Source organism: Convolutriloba macropyga, chromosome 2, assembly GCF_964194025.1.
Source record: "Convolutriloba macropyga chromosome 2, txConMacr16.3, whole genome shotgun sequence".
NCBI lineage: Eukaryota > Metazoa > Xenacoelomorpha > Acoela > Convolutidae > Convolutriloba > Convolutriloba macropyga.
The window spans coordinates 35,724,849-35,743,071 of NC_134469.1; the positions used below are offsets into that span (position 1 = coordinate 35,724,849).

General features: G+C 37.6%; 1 protein-coding gene across 2 annotated transcripts in view; it reads left to right on the forward strand.

The window, feature by feature from the left end:
- The window catches only part of LOC142335248 (glycerophosphodiester phosphodiesterase 1-like), a 170,349-nt gene that overhangs the window by 21,319 nt on the left and 130,807 nt on the right, over positions 1-18,223 (forward strand). For both annotated transcript variants that reach the window (XM_075383665.1, XM_075383666.1), the window contains one exon: positions 3,217-3,431. In XM_075383665.1, the coding sequence (XP_075239780.1) occupies positions 3,217-3,431 (215 nt within the window). The remainder of the gene's footprint in view (positions 1-3,216; positions 3,432-18,223) is intronic.

Genomic DNA, 18,223 nt, shown 5'->3' on the forward strand with positions numbered 1-18,223 from the left:
AATTTCAGTGCCCATGGTGAAGTTTTGTTTTCTTGCTGGTGCAAAAGTTCATCCAAATGTGGGGGTAACGGTGTTTCAACTCTTGCAGCTTCACAATCCGGTCACGCAATTTCAGTTTCTCGAGCACATAGAATTGCACTGTTGTTAATGGTCGAGACTTCTCTTGGATTGAAACAGCTATCGGCACTATTTGAGTCTTGACATCCTGTGCGCCATGGATCCCTGGTACTGCTGATTTGTAGTACTACTACTTCTGATTTGGCTACAAATGAGACTGAGGATTCTGAATCACATTTTCCTAGAACATTTAGGCTTAAGTCTCTGCTCGTCAGTTTGATTCGCACCACTGGGAGTCCTCCTTGAGTGATGTTGTTTGCTATTGCTCTGACACTTGCCGTGGGCTATTGCTTGTAGCCTCTGACACTTGCCGTGGCCTCCTCGCTCGAGAGTTCACTATGCAGAAATCTGTTGCCACGTTCAACACTTGGGTACACTAAATGTCCTGCTTTTACGATCCTTCGACAGATGACCTGGTCTCAAATAATTGAAACACAGTCGGAACTTCTGGGCATGCTCTCGTCGTTCCATTACCTTGCTCGATGTGAACTTTTCTCAAGGCCCAAGTAGGGCGTTTTCCTCCCTTGACGGGACACTCGAGGTTCTTAGGTTTGCTTGAATTTTTAGCGTTTGAAGCAAAAGTACTCTTCTTTGGCTCATCGCGGCTTCGAAATTTTCTTCTGTCAAACGAGTTTGTCTGTGCTAACAAATTCTCATGAATAGCCGCTTTGGTGACGAGCCACTCTTGGAAAGCGATCAGAATTCCAGATCAGATTTCTCAATTTGTGTGGCCTTCCTGGGAGGGTCGATAACATAATCTGGAGATAGTGACTGGCTAGGGCCATAGTGCTCGGTCACTGTTTTTAGCCGACCTGGCGTTATTCTGGTCCAATACATTGTGTGTCTTCTACCATTGATCCAGACGCTCTGGAGATTCCGCTGCTTACCTTGATCTGGAGGTGTTGCTGCTGCTCCTCTGCTTCTGCTTTCTTTAGTTCGTTTTCTAGTTCTCGTTTTCCCTGTCGAAGACATGAATGTTTTGTTGTTCCTACTGTTGTAGCCGCAGCTTCATTACTTCTCGTTCATTTTCTAATGGAATTTACCGGCCTTTTCGCTGTTGCTCTGGTACTTGCTTGGCCATCAACTTTTCAAGTTTCGTTCGCTTGACTTCACGTTGTCTCGACGTGCGCGACTTGGCCTTTCCTTTCTACAACCGGTGTTCCTTTCCACTCCTGTTGGTAGCAGATTTCTGAGAAAACTCAACAATTTCTCCCTTTCAGTTTGAGGCTTCTTTATTGTTGCTAATTACTCTCTGGTTTGGATCATTTTTGCTATTCGTTGTGAATGCCTCTAGGGTCGTTTGGTTTCCACAATCCTCACTATGCCCGTACTGCTTGAAAAGGCTTCGATGGTAACTCCGACTATAACTGAGGTTCGCAAACCGTTGGGCGCAAATTTTTGAATTAATGTGTCTAAATCATCCAGTTCTGGTAGCTGTTCCAGCTGATTACGCAATGGCTGTTTCTCGGGAGTCGCTTAAATTTTCTGCTTTGAATTTTTTTTCTAATATTGACAATTCGTTCTCAATTGGAATAGCAACTTACCCTAATTTGTACTCTCGCAGTGCATCTTTCGGATAGTTGTCAATTATTTTGCGACAACTTTCAATGTCTCGGAGAAATGCTACTTTGTCAACTACCCTTATCAAAACTCTATTCTTTTGTTCTTACGTACGCTGGGTGTCTTTATCGAAACTTTCAAAACCCTTTGGTTCTAACAGTAAACTCTGTTCTAACAGTAAACTCTGTAAGCTGCTGTCGGTTGTCTTCTAAATTGTCTCGAAGAAGCATCGATGCGACGAACACTTTCGGCTGTCATTGTTTCGTTTTGTGTCAGGTAGCCTTCTAGCTCGGTGAAGTGTCTGGAGAATTAATTGAGCAGTTCAGATTGCTCTTTTTCTAACGTTTTGAGTTGACCACTCTCCTTCCAATCAACTGTTCTCTAATTTCTGCTGTGACTTTTGGTGGCCACCCTGGCTGGTTGTGCTTTGGTGCACCTAATCGAATTGAATCGTTGCTGTTTGTGTCATTGTTGTTGTTGTCCGTGTCGCTGGACCAAATGTTTCGGCTGCTCAAGAGTCTCATCGAAAAGTAATTTTCACGATCTGGTTCTCGAGTTTTACGCCGGCTTGGTTAGTCACTTGGTTACAATTGACTATCAATTTCGTCGAAACTATTAGTCGCTCGGTTATATTATAGGACTCACTTTAATTTCGATTGAAAATAAAAATATTTTTATTGATAATCTATGTTCAATCTCGCGCTGAAGTTTTAATACTCCAGCCGAATGCTAGTACTGTTGCTAGCTTTTTGTCAAGAGAGCTCAACTAACTTGGAGCCCGGAAGATCTTAAGATCTAGCAACATTTCGCATAAAAGACTAAAGTTAATGAAGAATCAATTTATAGTACAATCTGAGAGCCAACTGCTCTTTGTAACAGTTGCTAATGTATCTAATGTACAAAATTTTGGTCCCGGTTAGAAAAATTTTTCGGTTTTGACCCTTTCCGAGTTTTAGAATTTCAAGTTTTAGAATTTTGAGTTCATTTCTGTTGGCGTGATGGCTCATGATTCTGTTCAATAGTGGCGCTAAAAAGAATATGTTCTGCGGAAATTGGTTTAGGAGTTAGGTCATGTGCGGAGCAGTAGCATTCTGTTGTGTCTCTCAGTTACAAGTTTTTCTCGGTCTACACTAGGAAAGCTGCCAAAATGAATAGAATTGTGCTTGCCTCACTTTCTTAGGCTAGCATTAAAATTTTTTAGACCCAATAACCCAGTGAACCCAAGTCATCAAACATAAGTTGCCTTAAAACTATGCATGACTTGAACATCATATGCTTTTTCGTTAAAGTTTGTTGGTGTGTAATGTCTTTAACACAAGTTTACATAAATATTGCCCTGCTTTTCTTCGACATTACGTCATCTTTCGTTTACAACACTGTCGCCATTCATATGAGGACTACTATTGTTTGGTGCTTATAGATAACCTGTTTGGTACTAATAGAGAGTTAAGCATTATTTATGGATGTTGTGCTAGAATGTGATAGAATGTCGTGCATTTGTGATGATTTGTATGACTGCAGTTAAATTATTTTCTTCAGGCCTTGACTATATGCATCTTGTGGCAGGGACAGCTGCACTCGCTCTCCCTCTCTCGTACGTAATCTCGCGCAAGGTATGCAAACGGAACTGTAGACAGAGAAGTAGGGAATGCATCTCAGTTCTGGTGGACAAGACGGGCAAAAAGTGCGAGATGATTGCCCACAAGGGAGCTGCCCTTGATGGTCCTGAAAACACTCTGGGGGCAATCGAAAGGGTTAGTGTTATCCTATTCCTAAAGACAGTTTGGCTGCGAGCAAGTCGTGCTCAAAACTCGAGTTCCTAGCAAACAAAATGAAAATACAACAATGTTGGTTCCAATACAACAGTGTTGAGGCTCCAGACAATGAGACAAATTGGCAAAAACTTTTTGCGGTTTCAAAATGCGTTCTACGTGCTTGTAACCGCGGAGGCAAAAAGCAAAAGCGCAATCAAGACCAACGTCTCGCAGAACGTTTTGATCGTTGGAACGCCGGTGAATATGGGAAGCTTTGGTCAGAAGCTGTCTCCTTGAAACAATCAAAAAGACAGAGAACTAACAGCATTGAAGAAATATCGGTCAGCGCGAAGACGTTGTGCCTACAAGGCCAATTTGGCCGAGCTGCTGAAGTTTTAGCTTCTGAAGGTCTCGCACCCGATAACAAAGCTAAAGAACCGATACCTGATGTCAGTTTACCTGACGATATTGCATCCAATGCGTTCCAGTTTAGTGAAAACGCAGTTTATGAACAACTTAAGACATTCAGCAAACACACTGCAGCCGGTCCCTCTAAGATGTTTCCAGAACATCTTCAGCACGCAGTAGACTGCACTGCACCTGATCGGTCCGAGTTTGCACTGAAAGCGATAACAAAGTTTGTAAAGTAGGGGTCTCTTTCCTGTTTTTATTTCCAAAGCACTCTGCTGCGCTTCACTCACGGCTTTATCCAAAAAGAAAGGTGGGGTGCGTCCAATAGCAGTTGGCGAAGTGTTGCGACGCCTCATAGCAAAATGCTTGGCAGGTGAAGCTAAATCAGAAGCAATTGAGCTATTTGACAGTTTGCAATTGGGAGTCGGCATTAGCGGAGGCGCTGAGGCAATCATTCATTCGTCCAAAAATACATACGATAACATAGTAAGTGCTCAGAAGGACGGAGGCGTGCTTCAAATTGATTTCCAAAACGCTTTTAACTCAGTCAAGTGATCACACTTATTAAAAGCAACTTATGAATTTATTCCAGGAATTGCCGCCTTCACCAATTTTTGCTACTCCCAGCACACACCACTCTTTTATAACAATGCAATCATTCAAAGTGAATCGGGTGTTCAGCAGGGTGATCCGCTGGGACCGTTATTGTTCTCCTTGACGTTATGGCCGATCATACAGAAGATCAAGACTTCAGTTCCGGATTTGGTACAGCACACTTGGTACTTAGATGATGGGTTTATTGCTGGTTCTGAAGATCAGATCAAACAAACGCTTGAAATCCTAGCCAATGAAGGCCCCGAGAGAGGCCTAATCTTGAGAACAGACAAATGTGAGCTGTGGTCAATTAAAGATTTACCCTCCATTGATCAGGCAGTAAAAAGGAATTTGGGAAACGGCTTTGAAATTCTGGGTGCTGCAGTTGGTTCAAAAGAGTTTGTCGCTTCTTGTTTGAAGAGGAGAGTTCAAAAAATTTTATCTATGCTGGATAATTTACATCACCTCAACGATCCTCAATGTGCATTGGGTATCCTTCGCTACTGTTTGGGAACTCCGAAACTAGTATACTCATTACGAACTAACACTCCATCAAACGAGATGCTCGATGTATTGAAGAGTTTCGATGACGGCCAAAGAGAAGTGTTGGATCAAATTATTGGCTCAATTATTGATGATGACGCATGGCAACAGTCTTCCTTACCTATCAGTTTGTCGGGACTAGGCGTCAGACAGTCACAAGAGCAATACAAAAGTGCATTTGTGGGCTTAATTGTAGCCTCAGACGAGCTGGTGAACAAAATAACAAATAGGCGTCCCTCAGAAAGTGACACTTTTAAAGAGTTACAACAGAGTCTGGAACAGTTCAATCTACTTTCGCACACGCAAAAGAAGATCCAAGAAGCACTTGATAAAGAGAAACTTGCTGACCTAATAAGAAATCAATCGTCAACTAGGGAAAAAGCAAGACTCCAATCACTATGCCTGCCTCATTCAGGAGCATGGCTTGCTGCGCCTCCAATTCCCGCTCTAGGTCTACACCTTTCGGCTAAGGAATTTCAAGTCAGTGTCAAGTACAGGCCCGGGATCGCGGTTTATGATCAAGAAAGAAAATGTCCTTTTTGTAAGTCAGGTACATTGGACACGTCTGGTGAGCATGCAGTTGCCTGCCATGGAAGGGGAGATGCGATTTCAAGGCACGATAGAATTCGCGATCGCATAGCTTCTGCCTGTTCAGCAGCTAATTTGTCTCCAGTAATTGAAAAACGCAATCTCATTGCGGAAAACAACTCACGCCCAGGAGACGTCTATCTGCCTTGTTGGAAATCTGGCCAATCTGCTGCTCTAGACATAACCGTGACTTCCTTTCTGCAACCGAACATTATTTCTCATGCGGCAGAGAAGTCAGGCTATGCAATTGAAGCTGCTGAAGATCGAAAATATGCTCAGTATGAAAATAGTTGTGCTCAACAAGGAATTATGTTCGTCCCGCTGGCAATTGAAGTTTTGGGCGGTCTGTCGAGGACTCTGAAGAAGGCCTTATTGCGCATGTCGTTGTTAGCTGATAGCAGAAATTACCAGTCAGTGGGACAATCCATTGCCTTCGACAGAGCAGTTCAGTCACTTTCTGTTGTCATCATACGAGGATCAGCTAATATGCTGTTGTCGCGAGCTCCGTAGTTGAACGCAGCAATTAGTTGAACTGTCTGATAATCAGCGACCCGATTGTGTGGGACGCAATGTGAAGATAACTTTTCCTAGACGCTTGTGTTGAGCTGAATCAATCTCTTGATGAATTAGAAACAGGCCCGATTTCTAATTGTACTCACCCAATGAGAGGGGAGTATTTTCGTAAGCAATGTAAATCAACAGGAGGGTACTTGAGCGCAGTTCATTAACGCGAGGAAATTAAAAAACGAGAGTTAAAAGGCTGAGGGAGAGAGGAAGAAACGTCAGAGATCGGAGATAACCTTAAGATTGGCAAAAAGAAATAATCAGCAAACATTTAATTTTTAGATCAATATAAACCAAGATTATTAGATAATGGAGACCACGCAGATTTAATTGAAAAGAAATTTTTCGTTCAAAAAAAATACAGCACCAGAAGCTAGATATGCTCAACTGCGTTTTTGTTCAGTCAATATTGGGCTATCAAACAGAGTTGTCAATCATCGTACAGAGTTGTTAAAGGTATCATCAGAACTCCCGTCAAGCCTAGAATATCAAGTTTAAAAGTCAAACAATTTTTCCGAGGTTTTATTGAGGTTTAAAGGGTGTTAGATCTGCTATAGCTGAACTGTTAAATCTGATTTTTTGGCTTTAATTTTTCTGAGCTCATTTTGTCCAAATTTGTCGACAGGTCACATTTGCAGGAAAACTTCTGACGCAAATATCGCGAGCTCAAGGTCTATTTGTAATTCTGCTTTCTAAAAGAGCGACTAGAACTAAATTTGCGGTCCGTCGCTAATTTAGATCGATATTTATCCATGATGCATCATTTGGGCATCATTTACTTCTGATACATTAAGATTTTTTGCCGAAATTTGTATGCTTAGATTTGAAACATTTAAGTGTTTTAATCAACGGGCAGCAATAGAATGGCTAGTTTCGGTGTCATCGCGGGTTTTTACATTAAAAATGAGCCAGTTGTTATTGCGGCTCTGACCTTTTCGAAATCTTTTCGCTTTTTTAAATTTCAAGTATAGATAAGTATCATTTCTTACAAATTTCATATATGCAGGCTTCCATAACAATCAAATGTGATTCAATGAACATATATTATGTTTCAGAGAAAATCCCGGGTTTTGATGGCTTTGACAAATTATTTTTCAAAAATTTTATAGAATTATTGTTTTGCTTCCATTTGTTTTTTTTGTTATGACTTAGTATCATTGATCAGATGTTCACCTTGCATCCTAGGGAGGTAGAGAAGAACTTACATGATGCTTTCAGTTGATGACCTTTATACCTTTGAATATGTTTATTATAAATAATATCTAACTAAATAAATATCTAGGTGGTCGCGTTCACACATTTAAATAACAAGTTTTCCCCAGATTGGCGGGGTAGGGGGCCCTGCCAGATAGTATTCCTTTAACTAAGGATCCAGGGTGCAAAAAGTTTTGCGATCTCGGAAATGAGCCGTCAGAAGTTGATGAGACTTTGCATGTGGTCTGGAAATGGTGAAAAAATGACTTTGTATATGGTCCCATCTTGGTTGAAATCTCGTGAATTGCACTTTTGGCCGGTTGGGGGGGTCAAAAACCGACTTTTTGAGAAAAGTCATCCCCGCCCGCAATTTTTTGAAAATTTTTCAACTTTTTTGTTTTGCAGTTCGATCAAGCACAGGTAGGAGTGTTATAGCGCGCAGAGAAGTCGGAAGTGATAGAAGTTAAAATTTTTAAAAAAATCGTGATTTTTGACATTTTTTTCGTGATTTTTGACTTTTCTCGGAAATGATTGACTTTCGACTTTTGACCTGTAAGATAAAAGTTGTCTGCCGTCGCAAAGTAGTGGGGGTCACAGAAGTGTAGTTTTGGCGTAGGAGCACTCTAAACGTCATTTTTGAGCAACATATTTTTGACGGTTGGGGGGCACAAGGGCCCTTTTCATAAGGAGTTAACTGCTAAACTAAAAGAGCTATTGATGTTCTGTAAAGTCCAGTCGGTCATCCAAGTAGTTAGTAATGCACACGAGTAATAAAAAACGCAAAAAATTAAAAATTTTTGCAAAAAATTGAAATTTAATTTTTGAATTTTTGACGCAACTTTTCGAAAATTTGACCAAAAAACGCTTAAGTCCGAAAAAAATCAAACTTTCGAAAAAGTGATTTTTGATGCCAAAAACGTGCTTCTCGGGTGAAATTTACTACTGGCTGCTATTCTTTGGCCAGAAAATCTAAGAAAAAACGCTTTTTCAAAAATTTTGAAAATTTTGCGATCTTATGATTTTTTCATTATAAGGCAAAATCGGGACTGGCTGAGGGGCTTGTCCCTGAAGACAGTCCCCACATTAAACAGAAAGACATGATGATGCTGCCCCTTGAAAATTCATTCCGAGCCGGAACGGCTCGGCCAGGTACACTTTGATGATATGGCAAAGAGAACGAATTTTGTGCTTTCCTATCTTTAGTTTGATTGAAAAGCATATCAGACTTTTTGTTTTAGAGCAGGCAGTCTCCGCAGTTTGGCAAACGCGTGGCACTATTGTGAGCGGCAAACACCTGAATAGGTTTGACCGCTTGCCGAGAGGCGAAACTCCTGACCGCCCTAGATGGCCGCTGCTTGTGCATCCCGTCTCAGTTAGGACAGGGGGAGGGGCCCCGTCCGCTCGTCGTTCTAAGTACGGAGTACTTCTATACGTATTCAGAATGAAGACTCCGCGACGGTTTCTCGAAACCCCTCCGTTAGAATTGGCTGAATTTTTGCATGCGGCCATGAATCGCGATTCTAAGAAATAGTCCTTTAGTGACTTTGGCCGTTGAATCACTATAAGTTGGACTTTTGGCCAGGTTGGGGGGGTCAAAAATTCAAAAAACTTCACTTTTTTATTTTTCGGAGCTTTTTATGACAACATAAAAACCAAACTTTCCCCCCACCGCCCGTAGGAATTATCAGGAACAGCCGGCGGGGAAAGCCTACGAGAAAAAATTAGCCAAAAAATGACCTTTTCTATGTCGGTTGGGGAAAAGCCGTTTTCGCGCAATGTTGTTTTTTCATCCCCGCAGCCAACTTTTTGTAGTTTTTTATAGCACATTCATAGGGAACAAAAAGTTTAGCCTCCATGGGCACGTCTAAAAATGCAAAAAAAATCAGAAGTCACAGAAGTCAAATTTTTTCAAAAAGTCAATTTTTTTGATCAATTTTTGCCCCCCAACCACCATTTACCGCAATTCCTCTCATTTTTGATGGATGTTGACCATGATGAAAAACATCTGGCGTCAAAAAATAGGGTTATAATAGTAAGAATAATTTGTTGAAAACATATGTAAAAAATTGCACAAAATTGAATTTTTTGCTTTTTTGACCCAATTTTGGTACCCATTTCTATAACTCATAAATCATGAACCAAACCTTATTTTTGAGGTCTGTAAAGTCCAACCTCGTGATAAGTGAGTTATAAAACTGGTGTAAATAAAAATATCGCGAAAAGTGAAGTTTTTTACCAATAAGATTGTTAAAAAACTCAAGCTGAGGCAGCCTATTTTTTTTGGTTTTTGACAAAAAATCGCCTAAGTCCGAAAAAAAACAAAGTTGAAAAAAAGTAATTTTTGATGCTAAAAATCAAAAATACAGGCCCCCTGACCTACATAGACGGATTTTGCAGCCCAAATCTCAAGAAAAGTGACATTTTTTTGAAAAAAAAATATCCGACACTTGTATTTTTTTTGAACAGATAACTTTTTTGGGACTGTCTAGGCAGCGGCATTTGTCTTTATAATTCAAAAGATTCCTAACAAAATTGTCTAATTTTTTGCATGTGGCTTCTCCTTGCTGCGTCTAACAAATATCCTTTTATGAAGTCGGCGCTTGAATTTTTATTTGTTGCACTTTTAGCAAGATCGGGGAGGTCAAAAAACAATTTTTTGCAATTTTTGGTATTTTTTGTCGATATTTCGATGGAATTCCAGAATAAAGAAAGTTAAAACCGTCGTGGTGATCTCAAGTAGTGGGAGTCTAATCGGCACAACTTTTCAAGAAAACCGACAGAATGAGTCTGAAATCACAAAAAAATTTTTTTTGGTCGGGGAACTTTGAAGCCTATTTCAAAAGGGGTCTTTCGCTAAGTACAAAGTACTTAGACACCTTCTGTGAAGCCCAGGTGATCACCAAGTGAGTTAATAATCGGCCCGAACCACAAAATGTATGCAAGAAATTAACCAAAAATTTAGAACTTTTGCCAGAAAAACACTCAAAAAATCAGTAAAATTTTTAAACTTTTTAAAATTTTTTCGAAGATTGAGTATTAAAACATATCTTCTAATCAAAATCTTCCATTTCTTGTCCCAGTGTCGTTAAATGCAGTCAGTTTCATTCCTTTGAGTTAGAACGAAAAAATTTCTAAGGTTTTATTGTGTCAGTTCTTCTGTTTTTTTTAGAATTTTTTGCACGACTTTAATGTCTTCATTAAGTTTCAAAGTTTTACTGTTGTGAACACGATTTTTCCTGATAAATTATGAGTTTTGATTTTACTTGGCCTATTTTTGAGTTCTCTAACCATAGCTATAATTTACACATTGACAGTTAAACAATAAAATCTTTCGGTTGTTTAAATTCGTTTACAACACTTATGGTAACTTCTAATACTTAGAGCCAGATAGGTGTGTTGTTTTTTGAATCTGCTGCTTTCATGTAAATAAAATCGAGTATTTTTTGTGATCTGTGCTTCCAACTTACAATTTGGAAGTTTAGTTCTCGAGAAGTTGAATAAAGGAGGTGAAGAAAAAAATCAAAAAATATTAAATTAAAAAGACAACAAAAAAAAACGCCCTACCCAATCCGCAACTTGATGAAAACAAAGGAAGATGACATTGATTTGATTTATTTTTATTGGAAAACATAGCCTTAAAAATCAAAATGGTTCCTTTTCAATTTATTGTCTCAGAATGAGTTGTGTCCTGCGAGCGCAAAAGATGTTACGCAATCATTTTTACCAATTGACTGCATTTATTTTCAAAGAACTATCATTGGTTTTTTAAAAAAGATGATGCGAATTTTAAATTTCTTTCACGGTCCTAATTATATTACATTGAAAGAGAAAATATTTTCAACAAAATTTGTTATTATTTTCAACCAAAATGATTTACTAATTCAAATTTGTTTTGTCTTCTTGCGCACATATGAAATATACGATAATCAAACTAACGCCATACCCGTCCGTTAGCATTCAAAAACAAGAGAAAATTTAGTTCCCAAAAATCATATTCAAATGTACAATTCGCAATACACTCCTCTAGCGAGTGTTGGTACGCGTCTTTTGTAACACGATTTGCAAGCTTGTTCTGATGATAGTATCTTTTATATATTTTTTATATATTTTTTAACTTAACTGCTAATAATCACTTATTTCTTCTCTAACACATGGGAAAAGATAACGGCAAAAAATATTGAATCCTTGCCGTACATCAACTAACTGTGACAAAGAATTTCCCCGTTTTACCAGGTTTTGCCTATCTTCAACAATAATATACTGAAAGATGTAAACCAAAATTTGAGTTTTTCATGTTTCTGTGGAGGTTGTAGAAACTGAAATACATTGAAAAAAGCGCGTTAATGTAATATACAATCTTTTTGAGGTAGAGCACAATAATTTGTTACGAAATAATTGATATCTATTATCATGCATGTTTTCCTAAAGAACGGGCTGCTTTTTTACTTCCTCTTTTTTTCTTCTATAAAATTCTCTAAAGTTTTTTATTGTTCATATTTTTAGTCAAGCAATGCTAGAAAGCGTCTACAGCAAGTTTTCCTTCATTTCGAAATCCACTCTGATAATGTTTGCTTTATTTTGTTCGAAAACGCTGAATGTGGGACAAGTTTTTTTCCAGCATATATTAGATATAACTCAGCAATAATTTCTTTTACCCATTAATTCTATTGGAGAATTTATAGTGTTCATATATTTTGATAACACTCTGTTCATAGTTTTCGTTAGGTTGTCTTTCCAATCATTATAATGGCTGATAGATATCTTTTGAAGATTGGTGTGGTAGAGACCAAAGACTACTGATTACTTTCTTCTAAGCAGATTTGTACTTGACATCAATTGTTAGACTTTAAGCTAACAAAAAGGTAACCACTGGAGGCTTTTATATTAACAGGTAAACGAACAGTTTTGATTACAATTTTGTCAGGCTTATTTCTCTTTGAACATTGAAAGTTGTTTTGCCCTGCACTTATTACTGTTGAATTATGTCAATCATTTACCGATTCCTTGATGTTGTTCACCCTTGAAAATTATCAAATGACAGGCTAAGGTTCATTTGATTATCTTATTTATTTCACTCCACATGTCTAAAAGATTGTGTGCGATTTTCAGATAAAGTCCTCTTTGACTCATATTTGTTCGAGTTTAGGCTTTTTTAAAAAAACACACAATGGATCAAACTTTTATTGTCATATGTTTTGCAAGATCTACAATGATATGTCTGTTTACCACGGTTTCAATTTTTCAGTCAAAGGAAGCAATGTTTTGAAACAACATCTGATGATATTTCCTTTCAACTAAAAAGCACATTTATTGCTCTCAAATATCAAGAGTTTGCGCTCAAGAAGAAATAATTAAACAAAACTATTTGCTATTGTCTTCGGGAAGTCCCTGAACTCTAAAAAAACTTTATTCGGCTCAAAAAGCTCTATTCGGAACAACTTGGAGTTAATCTCGATTTAAAAAAAACGAAAATGATTCGAAACTCAACCAAAAAACGAAGCGAAACTCAACCAAATAATTTTATTCCCAGCCAAATTATGTTTGTGAAAACTTTTTCTTGTTCATGAAAAATCACTGTTATTGACAAGGTTTACTTCTAAATTTTTGATGTTGACCTTTTTAATCAGATAATCAGGTGACAAGATTTCATGGAAAAAGAGCTACAATTTAAACTTTTGATACCTCTTAGTAGAAGTCTTAATATTTCCACATAAATCAGGCTGCTATCAAAGCCAAAAGTTTTTCATCAGGGGTTTCTTTTCAAAAATTTCAGAGCACATCGATGTTTGTGTTCTCAAAAATTGCAGTTCCAAATAAATTTAGAGACAAGCGTGAATGAAATATTGAAAATTATATAAGATTCTGATGAAAAACACATTGTGAAGGTTGAGAGGGATAATCTTTATTAGTAATACTTTGCATATTGATCAAAATATTTACCTCTAAATTAGCCAAGGATTAATTTGACAAAAACTGAGGAACCAGACAGCTGAGACAAGTCTTTTAAAGATTCAAAGACATATGATCTTAAATTTTAAGTTGCATTTAATCAATGTTTAATCTAAGCAATGTGTTTAGTTTCTTGGAAAGAGAGATCAAAGATAACTTAGTTGAATTCATTGGCTCGTTATGTTGGATCTTAAAGATACCAATAGTGTTGGATTTTTTGGGCACTTATTAAAAGAATAATGTCGGTTTCACAAATAAAGTGAAAAAGAGATGTTGTAACAGTTCATACGTTTTTTTAAGCGATATCATATAGCTACAAAGACTCAGCAGCTGGCGCAAAGCTAATCAAAGAATTTGTGGGTGTGAATGAGAGTTTGGGAGCTTTCGAAAATTTTTGTAAGCGATTGAAAGAGTGCTGAAAAAATTGGCCCTACATCTGTTTTTAAATCCGCAGTAGCAGAGGTTAAAAAAGCTTAACGTGTTAAAAAATATCTAACACAAAATTGAAAGGAAAGTAACGATTTTCGGGGCGATTTGTTTCATTTATGTGACATCATGTGAGTTTCGATGATAATCTGATTTGATCAAGTTGTCAGAGCTCTGAAAAATATAAGATTTTTGCATAACTTCAGGGTAATGCTCTCATTGGCCGACTTCTTGCTTGCAATCTCGGCAAAAAGCTCGGATAAACTGTCAAAACAATTGCTTTCTTTTCGTTTTTTCAATACTAAATACTTCCGAGAGTTTTATTGAATAAAGTTGTATCCATTGTTAAAAGAAAATTCGAGGCAATCAAAAATGACAAGCGATAGTACTTCTTAATACAGTTTCCTTGACCGCGCTATTGTTTTCCAAAAGTACCGGCTAACTTTTTTTATCGGTTGAAAAATTCATAAATCTTTCTTATTCTCTTATCTTGATGAGTTAAAGTGTTGAACATCGCCGAAGATTTTAAAGAAATTCATTGTTTATGTTTTTCTGTCAGACTAGTCGAAGTCTTACAGAAAGGGGGCTGTCGAGGGGGCTTGTCCCCCGAGAAACAGCCCCTCGAGAGTATCAGAAAAAAAGATGTTGTTTTAGTCCTTTATTTTTAGCCGGAACGGCTAGTTTCAAAACCACGTAAACAAGAACTAGAACATAGAGAAAAAAAATGTAGGCAGATTTCATTTTCTTTAAAGATGACAGACGTTCTTCGGAACACAAGAAAAGCAATATGAGCATTACATCTTCCTTGAGACTGTTAGAGGACAACGATTAACCAATAACACGAAGGTTTGGGTTTGAGAATCGTACAATCAGATTCTTTTTCATTTAAGTTATACATACTGTTTTTACTTAACATTTTAAAATTTAAGCCTGTAAAAACTTGTATTACGTGTAAACACTGTATTGGTAGATTGATTTGCCTCTTAGTGAATATTAAGTGAAGAATATGAACGAAGAGTGAAATCTGGGGTATACCAGAACAAAAAATCTGATAAAATTCACCGACAACAATAGGAAATGGATCTCTGCAACCGGATCTGTCGCTACAGAATTTTTTGAGGAGCATTTGATTTTGAAACCTCCTTGTTAATCAGCACAAAGTTGACAAGATGAAAATTGTCTGTCGTCAAAAAAAGTGGGTCATAGAAGTCTCCTTTTATCATACGAGCGCTTAAAAGACAATGTTGAGAAGATTTGTTGTTGAAAAATTTTATACTTCAAAAAATTTTTGCTGGTAGACTATAAAAATTTTGATGTTCTGTAAAACACAGGCGGTAAATAAACTTGTTAAAAGTTCATGCAAATGTTAGAAATAAACAAATGAAAGTTTTCAAAAGAGTAGATTATAATTTTTTTGTTTTCACCTCAGCTTTTTGAAAGTTTTTCACAAAACATAATTTTTTCATACCATTTTTGCCCCAAAGTTGTTTCTGATTCCTCTTGGGATAATAAAATTTCAATTTGTTTAGTTTTTGAGATTAAATATTTTGACTGGTATGTTTTTTGTGGTTTTAAAATGTGCTACGCCATGTTCTCCGGGACCTGCTCCCTCTAAACGCCGTCTACTGATGACGAAAGCGAGGCCACGATTATGTGATGAGCAGCAGTGTTAAAAAAGGTTAATTTTGGTAGAGCTAATCGCTATATAGCAAACGAATCAGACTTCACACAAATTAACAGTAAGAACTCGTCGATAAAAGAGAAACACCTGACCAGAGGCAAACACCTGACAGTGGCCACGCCTGCCCCCTAGGTGGCCGCTGTATGTGCATATTTAATCCGTTAGGGCGGGGTAGGGGCCCTGCCCGGTTCCTAGTTTTTGTTACCTATATATACCTTCCTTTGAATTTGACCGGGTTCTCGGAATCTCTTCAATAGATTTTTCTAATTTTTTGCATGTGGCCTGGAATCGGCGAGATTAAGAAAAGTCCTTTAGTGAACTTTTTGATTGAATCACTCCTTCATTGACTTTTTGGCCAAGTTGGGGGGGTCAAAATGGTAAAAATTTCGATTTTTTGACTTTTTCGTCAACTTTTTGAAATTTTTGTGTCCCCCAACCCTGGTAAAAGTTTTTACACTCCCCGAGGGGGGAACACTGGCAAAAAATTGCACTAGAAAAATATTAACCCAATTTGAGATCTGGGTGACCAATTTTCCCGCAAAAACGACTTTTTTCCCAAAACACCGCTTTCCTTTGATTTTTTGGGGGTAGATATCAGGGACGAAATTGATTGCCGGCGAAAAATAATGGGGGTCTATGAAGCATAACTTTTCAAAAAAATCAAAAGAAAAGGTAGAAAATGACAAAAATTTACATTTTTTGGGTGATTTTGGGGCCTATTTCAAAGGGTTACCACGACAACTGGAGAGAACTTAGAGACCTTCTGTAAGTCCCAGGAGCTCTCCAAGTGAGTTAATAATGCGTTCGAGATCTAAAATTTTGCAAAAAATAACTAAAAATTCAAAATTTTTGAAAAAAAAATTGAAAAAATTTAACAATTTTTTGAAAAATTTTTGAAAATTTTCTAAGTCCAAAAATCGAAATTTTTTAAAATTTATTTTTGGACAAAAAAACTATTTTGCCGTACTCCTGAGACCAAATTACGTTGATCTGCATAGTTTTTTGACCCAAAATCGAAAAAAAAATTTCGATTTTTTTGGACTTAGAAATTTTTCCAAAAATTAAAAAAGAATTGTGAGCAAGTTTTGTGGGGCTCGTCCCCACAAAATGCTCACACTGATGAACTGAAATTCGATATACTTCTTTGGCCTCAGTCCTGAAGTCCTCTGGAAAACCGAATGAACTGAAAAAAAATTGAATTGTACAATGTTATAACCAAATTCAGTGCCCGAAGTGCACTGGCAGATAACGAGCAAATGTACAAAGTGAATCAAAAAACTCAAAATACGCAACAAATTGAGCTGAAAGCGCCTGATTCAGGACCAACTCCTGCCGTGGGGCCACGCCTGCCCCCTAGGTGGCCGCTGTATGTGCATATTTAATCCGTTAGGGCGGGGTAGGGGCCCTGCCCGGTTCCTAGTTTTTGTTACCTATATATACCTTCCTTTGAATTTGACCGGGTTCTCGGAATCCCTTCAATAGATTTTTCTAATTTTTTGCATGTGGCCTGGAATCGGCGAGATTAAGAAAAGTCCTTTAGTGAACTTTTTGATTGAATCACTCCTTCATTGATTTTGTGGCCAAGTTGGGGGGGTCAAAATGGTAAAAATTTCAATTTTTTGACTTTTTCGTCAACTTTTTGCAATTTTTGTGTCCCCCAACCCTGGTAAAAGTTTTTACACTCCCCGAGGGGGGAACACTGGCAAAAAATTGCACTAAAAAACTATTAACCCAATTTGAGTTCTGGGTGACCAATTTTCCCGCAAAAATGACTTTTTTCCTAAAACAGCAATTTCCTTTGATTTTTTGGGGGTAGTTATCAGGGACGAAATTGATTGTCGGCGAAAAATAATGGGGGTCTATGAAGCATAACTTTTCAAAAAAACCAAAAGAAAAGGTGAAAAATTACAAAAATTTACATTTTTTGGGTGATTTTGGGGCCTATTTCAAAGGGTTACCACGCCAAGTGGAGAGAACTTAGAGACCTTCTGTAAGTCCCAGGAGCTCTCCAAGTGAGTTAAAAATGGGTTCGAGGTCTAAAATTTTGCAAAAAAAAACTAAAAATTCAAAATTTTTGAAAAAAAAATTGAAAAAATTTAACATTTTTTTGAAAAATTTTTGAAAATTTTCTAAGTCCAAAAATCGAAATTTTTTAACGTTTATTTTTGGACAAAAAAACTATTTTGCCGTACTCCTGAGACCAAATTACATCGATCTGCATAGTTTTTTGACCCAAAATCGAAAAAAAAATTTCCGATTTTTTTGGACTTAGAATTTTTTCCAAAAATTAAAAAAAATTTGTGAGCAAATTTTGTGGGGCTCGTCCCCACAAAATGCTCACACTGATGAACTGAAATTCGATATACTTCTTTGGCCTCAGTCCTGAAGTCCTCTGGAAAACCGAATGAACTGAAAAAAAATTGAATGGTACATTGTTATCACCAAATTCAGTGCCCGAAGGGCACTGCCAGATAACGATCAAATGTACTCAGTAAATGAAAACACTCAAATTACCAATCAAACTGAGCTGAAAGCGCCTGATTCAGGACCAACTCCTGCCTTTGGCCACGCCTGCCCCCTAGGTGGCCGCTGTATGTGCATATTTAATCCGTTAGGGCGGGGTAGGGGCCCTGCCCGGTTCCTAGTTTTTGTTACCTATATATACCTTCCTTTGAATTTGACCGGGTTCTCGGAATCTCTTCAATAGATTTTTCTAATTTTTTGCATGTGGCCTGGAATCGGCGAGATTAAGAAAAGTCCTTTAGTGAACTTTTTGATTGAATCACTCCTTCATTGACTTTTTGGCCAAGTTGGGGGGGTCAAAATGGTAAAAATTTCGATT